The sequence below is a fragment of the Convolutriloba macropyga genome, chromosome 8 (assembly GCF_964194025.1).
Source record: "Convolutriloba macropyga chromosome 8, txConMacr16.3, whole genome shotgun sequence".
Lineage (NCBI taxonomy): Eukaryota > Metazoa > Xenacoelomorpha > Acoela > Convolutidae > Convolutriloba > Convolutriloba macropyga.
The window spans coordinates 39,013,406-39,026,376 of NC_134475.1; the positions used below are offsets into that span (position 1 = coordinate 39,013,406).

Here is a 12,971-nt window from a genome sequence, read left to right on the forward strand (position 1 = left end):
TTCACTGCAGTAACTCAATATATGTCGGTATATCTAATTGCTATCCGTATGATACTCTGGTGTTTTTGCTAATTAGTTTAATCAGTGCGCATTCGACATTTAGAGTTGCCATGTTTTGAGCGTTCTATGTGCATTTTTGTGTTTTACCATTTAATATGCTTCAAACTTAACAAGGTTTTTTAGGAAACTTAAGGTCAAATTATGCAATATTCCTAAAATTTCGTGTTTTTTATTCTTTAAAACCATTTGTCACTTGTAGAGTTTTCTTTCTGCTTGATTGCTGTTTTCTCAGCGAATGCGTTTTGTTGTTCAGAATAGAGTGGTAGAAGAACGCTGTCAAGAGTTTAACAAAAATTTGGACTTTGTTATTTACTCTTTGGTTTTATGTTAAAATTTGTTTAAAATTCAGTTTATTTGATGAATTTGGGTCTTTTGGAGACTTTTTTTCGACAATTATAATAAAAATTCTCTCCAGATCATAATAACTTTTAATTTAAGCAGCACTCTACCAAAATTCAATTTTTTCAAGGTCGTTGAAATATCTCGCATTCTGAAAAGACAGTTGGATTCTAGTTCTGAATCAGAAACAGAAAATTTCGAAGTTACCAGCAGTATCTCTCAGGTTCTTGATTTGGAAGCAGTCTCCTCTATTAATGCTACGAATGGATCGAACTTAATTGTGCCTAGTCCAGACTCAAAGCATAGCACAAAGAAGCTCAAAACGTCAACGCCTCACAACAAACGCGACGCTGTTGACAATCTGGAAAAAACTCTTGATCTTATGATTGAGTCACATAAAGTCAAGCTGAAGAAACTAAGAGAGAAAGTGAAGGCTGAAAATATCGAATTTCTCTTTGTTGTTCGGAGCGAATTGAACGAGGATCAATTAGCAATGAACAACGAAGACGCTATCCCTGTGCATTTTAAAGGCGAAGACCTGATGAAAATGATAGCTGGCCCTGATCCAGCCCATTTCGGAAGAGAGCTGGCCAAGAAATTGTTTGGTAAGGATGAAAATTGCTTGTTGATCCATTCTATGATTGGTCACGAACGGTGTAGAGCAAACGCTAGGGAACGCATTGAATCCTCAACAAATGTTTGAGAGGGTTGTCAAACAAAAATATCCAAGGGAGCCAGATTATTGCCTGAGGGAGGCCCGGGCGGCTGCGAACCAACTTGGCCTGGATTACAAAAAAAAATGTGCTCTGAAGACGGTGAACACGAACAACACAATTTAAACTCTTCGGAACTCGAGCAAGAATAGTCGGTTTTGTTTGTCTCGGTTGCAAGCCAATTGCGGCTGATTTTTGTCCAAATTGAACTTTACCTGCTAATATGGCCTCTGACTAAAAATTTTTTCCATAAGAGATCAAATGATTTGTAGTTTTTGCTTTTTCAATACCTAATGTTTTTACATCAAGCCAATTGAGGCTGTCTGGTCCCTACTTAATTTTTGAGCATGAAGGGTTTAGTATTGAATTGTGAGATAAATCAATACATTTGCTGGCTTAGCAAAATAACGTATTGAAATAATGAGACCTAACAAATTCGATAATTTTTGTTGCATCTCTTTTGAACTGAAAAAAGGCTTTAAGTTAAGAGCTTCTTGAGGCCAAATTGCAAGTTGTAATCGTTGTCAGAAAAATCTTATTTGAACCGCAGAAACACAAAGAGTCTGATGCACATCCATTTGATAGTCAACTGAGGACCTCGTGCAAGGGAAGGAAAACTTTGACACTCTTGAAGTTTTCTGATCTTAGCTCCTGATGCGACAATCAGCTCACCCGGCCCCCCAATTTTTACAGGAGAAAGTGCCTGTTGGTACTGTTTTTATTTTGTTACTATAGTTACAAGAATTAGTTCAAGCATAATAGCTGAAAACTGAATATCATATCAATGATTTCGCACCACCACCTCTATTTTTAACTGTAGTTTTCAAAGGTGTTTAATTCTCATTACTTCATTTTATACATCGATATCCTACAGCAAAATTGTTTTTAAGCAGAAAACTTTTTTGTACTAGGGAATTTTTCTCTATTTCAGACATCATGCAAGGTGACGCTAGCTCAAGAGAAAGTTTATCTGAGAATGTCGAATGCCCTGATGAAAACATGTTGGAAAACTTGAAAGACATTAGATGGGTTTTCATTAACAATGATGATTTAGAACTCATCGTGGTCAGTTTTAACAGCGTGTTGTGGCCTCTCAATGTGACTTTGAGCGATAAAATTAACCTCAAAAACATGCCCGCAAAAACCAAATTCTTACTCCAATAGAAAAGCAATGTTATGGTATGTTTACTTGTAACCGTTACTACAGTCGGCGTCTTAACAAAGTCGTTGAAATATCTTGATGAGAAAATGCATAGGAGAAGCGTCAAAAACCAAGGTTCTGTTAAAGGTCCTAAAACCGAATGGCTTGATTCGAAACAGTCACAAGACAACACTGCCGAAGACGCAGCTAAGGATATCAGAACTTCAACACCTAGTGGCCTAAACGCCGCCACAAAGGTTGATGCAAACATTTACAGTCAGGCCTCTGGCTCTGATAAATCAATGAACTCCGTTGATGAGAAGACAATGCCTGCTGATCAGATAACAAAAGACACCACAGCGGAGGATAGATGCGAGCTGATAGCAAATTGGCTTCAAGAACAAGTGAAAGCCATTCAACAGCCAGATCCTTAAAAAGCGACATCTCCAAACGGTGTGGCGCTCTTCAAACCAGTGCAGATCAAACAACTAATGCCACTTCAGTAGAAAAACTATCATAAAAAGTACAATAAAAGGCGGTCCCATGAGAAGGAACGTGTAATCTCAGTTTTAATAAAACAGTTGTGGCTTAAAGTTTCTCCTTTTTCTAAAATCTCAGTTGTAAAAAGCCAACAGTGGCTGCGAGTTTCCACTTTTCTTAAACTTAGTCGTAAAAAAGCCAATTGTTGCTGAGAGCTTCTAAACCTTATGTTTAATATTTTGCATCTGTGTTGCTAAATGAAATTAAGTTCCTTCATAGTTTTCGCTTCTATTTGGCTGCTTCATAAAACTATAATCTCGCCAATCTTCCGAAGTTCAAAGTTAAATGTAGCTTGAATTTCTGTACTATATAAACAGCTAACTTTTTCGTTTAAGTTTTTCACTGGAGTAACTCAATAAATGTCAATATATCTAATTGATACCCATATGATATTCTGGTGTTTGCATACTGTTTTTATGAGTACTCTTTTGACACGTTCATTTGCCATCTTTTGAGCGTTCTCTGTGAATTTTTTTTGTTTTGCTATTTAATGTTCTGCTTCAAATTTAACAAAGTTTTGGAGGAAATTTAAGGTCAAGAAATTATGCATTATTCATAAAACTTCATGTGTTTTGTATTCTTCAAATCCATTTAGCACATTTTCCAGTTTGCTTGATTGCTGTTTTCTCAGCGAATGCGTTTTGTCGACTTGTAGTAGAACGCTGTCAACAGTTTATTAAAAATTTGGACTTTGTTATCTACTTTTTGTTGTTGTGTTAAAATTTGGTTTCAGTTCAATTCATTTGATAAATTTGGCTCTTTTGGAGAATTTTATGGACAATTAACATAAAAGTTCTCTCCAGATCATAATAACTTTTAATTTTAGCAGCACTCTACCAAAAACTCTTTTTTTTCAAGGTCGTTGAAATGTCTCGCACTCTGAAAAGACTGTTGGATTCTAGTTCTGAATCAGAAACAGAAAATTTCGATGAAGTTACCAGCAGTATCTCTCAGGCTCTTGATTTGGAAGCATCCTCCTCTATTTTGGCTACAAAATGGATACAACTTAGTTGTTCCTACACCGGACTCAAAGTATAGCGCAAAGAATCTCAAAGCGTCAACGTCCCCACAACAACCAGGACGCTGTTGACAACCTAGAAAAAACTCAATTGCAAGCCAATTGCGGCTGATTTTGGATCCAAATTGAACTTGACAAGCTAATCTCGCCTGTGACTGACATTTTCCCCCCATAAGAGTTAATGAATTGTAGTTTTTGCCTTTTCAAAACATAGTGTTTGCATCAAGCCAATTGAGGCTGTATTTGGTCCCTATTTAGTTTTTGTGCAGAGTGTTTTCAGTATTGATTTTTTAAAATCAAATTCTTTGCATTGCCAAATAACGTATCGAAATAAGACCTGCCAACTTCGATCTTTGATTTTTCTTGTTGAATCTCTTCTGGGAAAAGTTCCATTGTTAGCTACCTCCTGTTGTGGTCCCTCGGGGCTTAAATCGATCCATTTTTTTAAACAAAAACTGGAACAAGGCTTCAAGTTGAGATCTAATTGGTACTGTTTTTTATTTTAAGATAACCATAGGTGAATCTTACCAATCACTCAGAGCAACAAACCAGCTTTGTTAAAATTTCTCCTGAGAAATCTGATCATTAGGGCGTGCTTCATCAAAACATAGGAGCTAACTGAGGACAAAATGCAATCAAGTGGAATCGTTGTCTCTCTTAGTTGAATTGCAGAATTATACAGTTAGAGTCTAATGCACATCTTTTTGGTAGCCAACTGAGGCCCTCGTGCAACAATCGGACAAAATTTGACACTCTTGTATTTTTCGGATCTTAGTTCCCGATACGACAACCAGCTCATTTCCCAATTTTTGTAGTTAGAAAGTGCCTGTGGGTATGAATGCTACATCTAGATCAAGTCAAGCATATGTACTCGCACAGTGCGATGTACATCTATCCCGTTGTTTTGTTGAAAAAAGAGATCGGAAAGTTGTACGTATGGTTAATGAGCCATTCAGTCAGTGTGAACTTGAAAGTGCTTGCAGTTTAGAAAAGCGGTACAAAAATTGCTTCGATTTGCTGACTCGCTGTTACAGAGACGCTGAGCAAGAAAATTTCTACTACAAAGCTGATTCCTTTGATGGATATGGATTGTTTTATGGTAAGAATTCAGCGTTAGTTTTCAGCAAGAAGCGTGACACGTTATTGCCTAATCTAACTGCGCTGATTGAACCCATCAAAGATTCTGATTTTCATCAGTTCAGACATATATCGATCTCTGCGTCTACTGATATTTGCAAGAACAACAGAATTATGGTTGGACCAGTACGCTTTGCTAACCATTCCTGTCAGCCGAATTCGGAATACGTTGCATCAACCTATCGAGATAAAAAGTGCGTTAAATTGAAAGCCCTAAAAACTCTTCAGACAGTGTTCTATGGTGATAACTTTTTTGGAGATGGAAACTGGGACTGTCAGTGTCCCCACAAGGAAAAACACGGTGATCGCCCCTTAGTTTTTTCCCAGAAGCAGAAGATGTTGATTCAAGCAAACTTAGAGAAACGCTTTGTTTTCTTGTTCAACCGGAAAAAGCGCTCTGAACCCAAAGCAAAGAGATTGAAAAACAGTGAGTTGAGGTACTTCTCTTCAAGTGAGAGCCTTTCGGACCAAACCAGCAGCAGCAGCGGTAGCGAAGATTTCCACTCCACAGAAAATATAACGAATGAGGTGAATGCAGGTAGATCTGATAATGTGTCGGATGAAATAGAAGAAAGATCCTGCTTGCTGGTAGAAAACGTGAACAGACTTTCCGAAAATGATTGCGCAGTGGAAATGAGTTCAGACAACCTTTCTGATGATTTTAATAATGAAGTCACCACCAACAATTGGGAAACTGCTGTTAGCCTAATTACAGCAAAACATGGAACATATTACTCAGAGGCAAAAGATTGGATTCGCCTCATTAAGAGAGCCTTTCCCAACGCTGCAGTTCCATTTTTCGGGAAAATCAAAAACAAGCATCATATCAGTAAGCGAATGGTGGACGATAGACTTACATCTTGCGGTTCTGGGGATTATTGGAAGCTTGATTTTATGACAGAATTGGTGCAAGTAATTGAAGCAAATATTGAACAGATTGAAAAATTCTCACTGTTACGCGATTCAGATGAGGATATTCCCTTAAAACCCTGCTTCAATTGGGAGAGTAGAAGCCTAAAAATTTCATTAACTTTAAATTCAGACGGCGTGCGCATTATCAAGAGCAGTCCTAAACAACTTTGGCCCGTGTGGATTGCAGTTGTAAATCTTCCGCCTATTTTGCGGTGCTCCTATAAAAACATCATTTTGGTTGCTCTGTGGTTCGGAAACAACAAACCTGGTTGGAACGTACTTTTTTCTGACATCTCATCCGACTTAAGGAGAAAACTTAGCATCAATTACAAAAACGTTAGCTTTAAAGTCAGTGTTGAAGTTATTTTACTAGTTTCTGATCTCCCAGCAACTGCGTCAATGTTAAATATGCACCATCACTTGGCCTCTTATGGTTGCACTCTTTGTTTAGTAAAGACAGAAACGACTGACAAAATGCGATACTATCCGTACAAAAAGTTTGCTATGAGGACACCCGATGTTCATCGGTCACATTTGAAGAAAATTAAAGACGAGAGCCTTATGGCTTTCATGGGAGTTAAAGGTCCTAGTCCTCTTTTCGATTTGATTCCAAATCTGCCTTTAACCGCCCCAAGTGATGTTATGCATCAAGTTTATATCGGGGTGACAAAAGTTCTGCTGAGAGTAATATATGATAAGAGCTTGAAAGTAGATTTAGAGTGTCTCAAATATTCAGTTAATAAACTACGGTTACCATCAGAGTTTAAGCGAACTATTCGGCCACTGGATCAATTAGAGTTCTTCAAAGCGAACGAGTTGAAGGCCTGGTTGTTTTATGTAGGACCTGCTCTTTTTAGTGGCTCCATAAATGAGAGACTTTATGGGAGGTTCCTACTCTTCAGTTATGGTATTAGGTTGCTGATGCTGTCGCGAAAGTATGTCAAGGAGGGCAAAAAACACATCGAAGAGTTTCTAAACTCAACAAAAAGTGATTACACAGTATCTGTATTTACAGCGAACGTGCATGCTCTATCGCATTTGGCTTGGCAGGTTGAGAATTTTGGACCTCTGTGGACAACATCGGGTATGATGTTCGAATCTGCAAACCATCTTCTCAGTTCCAAGTTCACGGGTACTGTTAATCATTTGTCAGTCTTGGTTGAACGCTATCTGAGAAACAAAGCAGCCAGAAGAGAACGAATTGCGACGGACCCCTTGACATCTTTTTGTGAAAAACTTCAAGGTTTAAAATCCTACAAACGAAAGTTTCTTAATCCAGAATTAGTGCCTGAAGAGGTTCGAAAGCCAGAACGTGTCTTCTATAGGAACCAGCAATTTAGAAATTTTGAAGTAGAGGGACATCCAAATGAAAAAGATTGTTTTGTTTCGATTCGTCATAACAGTAAAATTATTTGCGGGAAAATAAGATTTTTTTTCAAAGAAGGAGAGGAAGATTTTTTGTCAATGGAAGAATACTCAAAAATCTCGTCTGAAACTTCACCTCTGGGATCTACGTGTGGAATTTATTCTTTCCATGATGTTGAAAAGACCGGGATATTTCTGACTGCACTCCAAAAACTTGTTTTCGAAAAATTGTTTTATATTGAGTTTGCGAACTGTCTCTACTTAGTACCCTTTATTAATGCGTTTGAGCATGACTAAAACCCACTTTCAACTGCTGTGATGTAATATACACTGGGGTGTTCGACGTGTTTAATTGAATGAGTTAGTTCCGTTCGATGTATTTTTAACTTTTGAAGTAACCTTATTTGGCTGTTTCCTAATTCAGTTTTCTTTTTGAGCTTTTACTACTTTTTATGCAAATGCAATAAATGCAGAAAAAGTGTGCGTTTGCCTGCTCCTGCATACGTTTTTATCAACTGCTTAGTTGCTGACATTTAGCTTTTCATTGAGGAACTTTTAGAGTGAAGCAAAAAAAGCTTTGCTCATGAGCTAAGTTTTTCTCTTCCTTAATAGATGAACAGATGTCCTGAAGTGTCGTTAACTATACTATTAAGTATTAATAGCCTCCCCCAGCCTCTCAATGGTTATTTTTAGGCGCTCTTTTTATATTTATTTATACCTTTCAAAGGCAAAATAAAGAAATCAAAAGAAAAGGGTTAAACCAATATTCCCGTGAACTAAGAAATAAAGATTAAATACTTAAGTTATCGAAGTTCCCTTGAGTTTACTGCTAATTGGTGTTAGTGTTGAATGTATTTTCTTCCAATATAGAATCTCAACTCTCAATGCTTTCGGGGGCAAACGAAACTGTGCAACAACTTGGAACACTTTTTGACACTAAGTAAAAAAAAATGTCAACATTTCTCTTGCTTTAGGTTATCAAAGTCCCTTAGAGTTTATTGCTGCCTGGTTTTTTGCAGTAAGCTTACGTTTGAAAAGAGAATTCAGCCAATTATATCATCTAATGAAATGACAGAAGAAATCAGAACACTTTTTAGCACTTAGAAAAACTAGGTTAACGTCAATTTTTATCTTTGATTTTAACTTTTCCAATCCCAAAGCCTGCCATGGGTCAACGGCGACTGTTTCCAACATTTTGGCGGCTACGGTTAAACGTCATGATATCCCGGTTATACTATAGGGATCATGCTTGGCTTCCGGGTAATCATACGAAACTCATTTATGATTTCCTGGTAATCATACATTAATCATCAATGATTTCTTGATAACCATACATGAATCATAAATGATTTCCTGATAATCACACAATTATCATAAATGGTTTCAGGTTAATCATAGTAGCCTCATAAGTGAGTTCTTTTTTTTTGATCTCCTACTAATCGTACAAGTATCATATATGATGTCCTTGTTATCGTACTAAGTCATATATGATTTCCTAGTAATCGTACAAAGATCGTACTAATAAATAGCGTATGACTTGTATGACATCATATATGATTTTTGTATGACTACTAAGAAATGAGAACCCGGGAATGCATTTTTCTGTAAACTTGATTTAACCATATAATTAAAAAAAACGAATTAATGACAAATTAAGACAAATCAAACACCAGGGAACTATCATCGCAAAGGCAGATAAACTGTCGTTTTCATGTAAAAATCGGTATTATCTGCAAAAACGGGCACCACAAAAAACAGTGATTTTTCCCTCCCAATACATTTTGGTGATAACGTTTACAATTGCTTTTTATTAAAAAAAGGCTCATTTTTGATGCAGAGCAAATTTTGCAGTTTGAGTTTTGACCTGCAATTTGCAACCGATGATAACTTTATATGCAGTCAACTTTACTTTTCATTTATTAATCATTTAACGTTATCAATGACAAACAGCAACAAATAATAATACTTGGGTTCTTTTGTTTTACAATCTCCGATAAATAGAATAAAGTTGGGAGTAGTTGTCGTTAATCTAAAAGTGTTTTTTCAACAGCAAAAACTAAAAATAAATCTATAGAGTGTTTTCTCATTTTTATTTCAATAATTACTGAAAAAAGAAGCGTTCTGTGATCACTCAATTGTAGATCCGCAATAAAAACTACCCATGAATTGCACACAAAAAGTACCGGGAGGTGTGTTACGTTACGTTTCAAAAGAGGCGGGAAAAAACATGCAGATATTTTTTTTCACTTACTGCTGTTGAAAAAGCCAAATTGCGGTCAAAATGGATCTTGGATGAGCTAATTTTGTCATGTCTCCACACTGTAAAGCCCGTTTTGCATGTTTCTTTTCATAGGTTTTACGGAATTAATGAGATAAAGTGGACCGAATAGGCCACTTTAGTTGGTAGGCGCGCTGGCTGGTAATGTTGTTGTATCATGGCAATTAGTTAAAATTTCTTAGAGAATTGCGCTTGAAACATTTAATTTGTTTATTTTTTAGTTTATCAAGCGAATTCAGTCGAAACCTAGTGGCACCACAATCCTAGACAGCAGCTACAAAGCATGTCAAAATGCTACCATCCTCAAATCAAACTCCAACTCACAAAACCCAATCGAAACTTCGTCCGTTGAATCAATAGTGTACTCATGCCCCGGACAAAAGGTGAAAATAACCCTAGCCAGCGACGGTGACAATAAACCCAATGTTGAAAAATGGGACTTTGTTGATGGAATGCCACAGAAAAAAATAGGGATCTGTTTCCTTTTTCCCAGTGAACAAAGTTTTTGTTTCATTAAATTATATGAATAAACTAATACGCATTTTACATTCAAAATGCTTTATCTACTCATTGAAACGAATCTTGATACATATGCAACATATACATTTTCTTACAAAAATTGGGAAGCAAGATCTTGTTCAGTTTTTTTTTTCATATTAACTTATGACTCGTCTTGATAATCGTGATATCTCTGTAAAATACTTAATTTCTCGAAACACATGAGAAAGTCTTGCAAGACTGTAAGAAGCTTGTTGTTTGCCTGAACCCGTTTTGGTTTCGCGCCTTATCGTTTAATCCTGGTTAATTAACTATCTTTATTTACCTCAATTTATCCCCTTCCCCAGCACATTTTCACCACAGAAGTTTCACACTTTTTTCAGCAATTTTCTTGCATATTTTTACCACTTTTTCAGCATATTTCCTACAAAGTTTTAGCGCATTCGTCTGAAAGTTTCAGCGTTTTTGCGAATACATTGTAAATTTAAAATTTCAACGCATTTTTTGAAAATTCAATCGCATTTCAGCGCATTTCTTACATAATTTTTGGAAAGTTTCTTGACCCGCAAGTTTCAATATTTAGCGTTTGGAGAAATGGTTTTAGAGTGAAAAGATTGCGGGGTTAAAGTAGGTATGGTTGAAAAGACATGATATTAAAATATGGGGGATTAAATGAATCGGGAGATTTAAGCTAGCGTTGGGAAACATTTCTAAATTTAGTTCTTTCGGACGGGAACCACCCCAGCAATGAATGCAACCCAATCAACCTGAAAAAATTGAATCACCGCCCTTTGAAGTGCAACACGCACAGTAAAGTGCCAAAGTCTCGTCGTAAGTTTATCCAAACACCCGAGAATTCAAATCACGAGAAACGACTTCAACTATGCAAAAAAATAACTTTGAATCCCGACTTCAGCAAAATATCTCCATTTCATTTCGAAGCAACGAGACCAGCCAAAAAAAACCTGCCCGAAAACAAAAATAGACTGACTAATACATTCAGAGTTCAAGCTTTGAAGGAATGCAGGGGGTACACGTCATTTGCATTCGCCCCTTTTGAAAAACCCAAAGACGAGTTGTCAAAGTTGCCTTCAAAGTTTGGACCTTTAAAACCTCAGATGACCTTAGCTAACCCGTATAACGATACCATTCACAACATAACCCCAGCACAGATAATTGCAATGAGACAAAGTTTAAAGAAGCAGGACTTAGAGGCACAGAAAGACACTTATCATGACAATATTGCCAAATATATTGCCGAGCAGTACGAGAAGGAGAGCCGTGAAAAGCACAAAAAGTATTCAGGCTTGTGGCACAAATGCGTGGGGAAAATTGTGGACGAAAAGAAAATATCACGTGATCAAGTTTCAGGCAAGCCTAGTCTATTATATTTTTTATCATGTAGGCATTTATTTAGACATTGGGTTGAGCGCCCTTGAATCATGACCAGAAATTCAATTTTTTACGCGAATGGAAGTTTGAATTAACAATTAACTTGGTTACCGTGACTAGGTTTATAAAACAGCAGATCACCAGTTTAATAAATCAATTTTCAACAGTTCATTTCAGTTTTCCAGATATGAAATATATGTTTCTATTCTCCCCACTTTGGTCAGGTAAGAATAACAACCCATAATTAATTAAACTTAATCAATCGTGTTTTCATTTGGAATTGTAAAACCCACACAATCGGGTTTTCAACTAGGATATTGGAAACCACACTATTTGATTTGCAATTGGGATACTGAAACCCGCGCAATCGAAAGTCATGAGACATTAAGGAGGCTTCTTTTGCTTGCAGCTGGCTCACAGTTCTGCGCTTCTTGCTATCAACATTACAGCGTTTCCTTGCATTTGTTCAATTGATCCTTAGCCAAACTTCTTTCATATGCGCAGCATTATACGCAAGCTGCAGATTGTAATAAGGTATAGTGCTACACCTGTCCGTGCCATCTTCCCTTTACAAGATTGCGTGATCCTATTCTATGCCTTGTATATTTTTCATATTTAATTTAAGCGTCATGCAGTCAATGTTGCTAATCTTTAGTTTTCTATTTTGGTCTCCAATAACCCTAAATTCATTTCCTGTTAGTTGGTTCACTTTCTCTTTACATCAGTTTACTGTTTCACTGTCTGTCAATCCTTGACATTTTTTTCGTTCACCTGGTAAAAAAAATCGGATGAAAAATAATGTTCACAAATTTGATTTTAAACCACTTTCAATCTTCTCTAAATTAATTGAAGTTTCAGTTCTTAGTTAAGCCAATCTTACTTTAAACTAAATTGGGAAATCGAGAGGCGAATTGTATTGTAAAGTTTGGAATAAGATTCAATATTTCTCCAAATCAAATAGTAAGGGATTTTGCGACGTGAAATCCATCTCACAGAAAAACAAACAATATCGAGATTTGCTCTACATTTCAAAATTGTTCGTTGCTATACGTTCTTTACAACGACATTCCAGCAAACAAAGAAACCCAAAAGACCTCTGTTACTGAGTAAAGCGGAGAAAATATCAAAATGCGTCATTTTATTAGCCAATCAGAATCGATTATTTAAATACGCATAGAAATCGTTCCAATATACGTACCAAGCTCTGAAAAAGTGCAAATAAAATAATTTCAAGTAAATTTAATCATAAAACCTATCAAATAAGACATGATTGGGCTCTATACTTTTCGGTTTTTTTGGATTCATTGGTGTAGAATCGTGACCGTCTTTGATCTCAAGTATCAAAAATTGACTGATACCAGTCAAATGAGCATCAAAAACTGTCGTCTAAAAAACCACTTGCTGTTATGATGGTACCAATGCTTATACGTTGAACGTTGCTTTATAAAACGACCATATAACTTTGTCTTTTTACAAATTGTTGATGAATTGAAGCTTAACGAAAGAGTGTTGATTTGTTACACTTTTAGTATTGGTGCCGTTACCCGAGAACAATATTATTATAGTTGACCTTCAGCC

The 12,971-nt window shown here is 36.5% G+C and overlaps 1 protein-coding gene across 2 annotated transcripts in view; it reads left to right on the top strand.

The window, feature by feature from the left end:
• The window catches only part of LOC142344112 (uncharacterized), a 66,812-nt gene that overhangs the window by 35,600 nt on the left and 18,241 nt on the right, over window positions 1-12,971 (top strand). For both annotated transcript variants that reach the window (XM_075395611.1, XM_075395610.1), the window contains exons 2-3: window positions 9,725-9,886; window positions 10,722-11,372. In XM_075395611.1, the coding sequence (XP_075251726.1) occupies window positions 9,871-9,886; window positions 10,722-11,372 (667 nt within the window). In that variant the 5' untranslated portion in view covers window positions 9,725-9,870. The remainder of the gene's footprint in view (window positions 1-9,724; window positions 9,887-10,721; window positions 11,373-12,971) is intronic.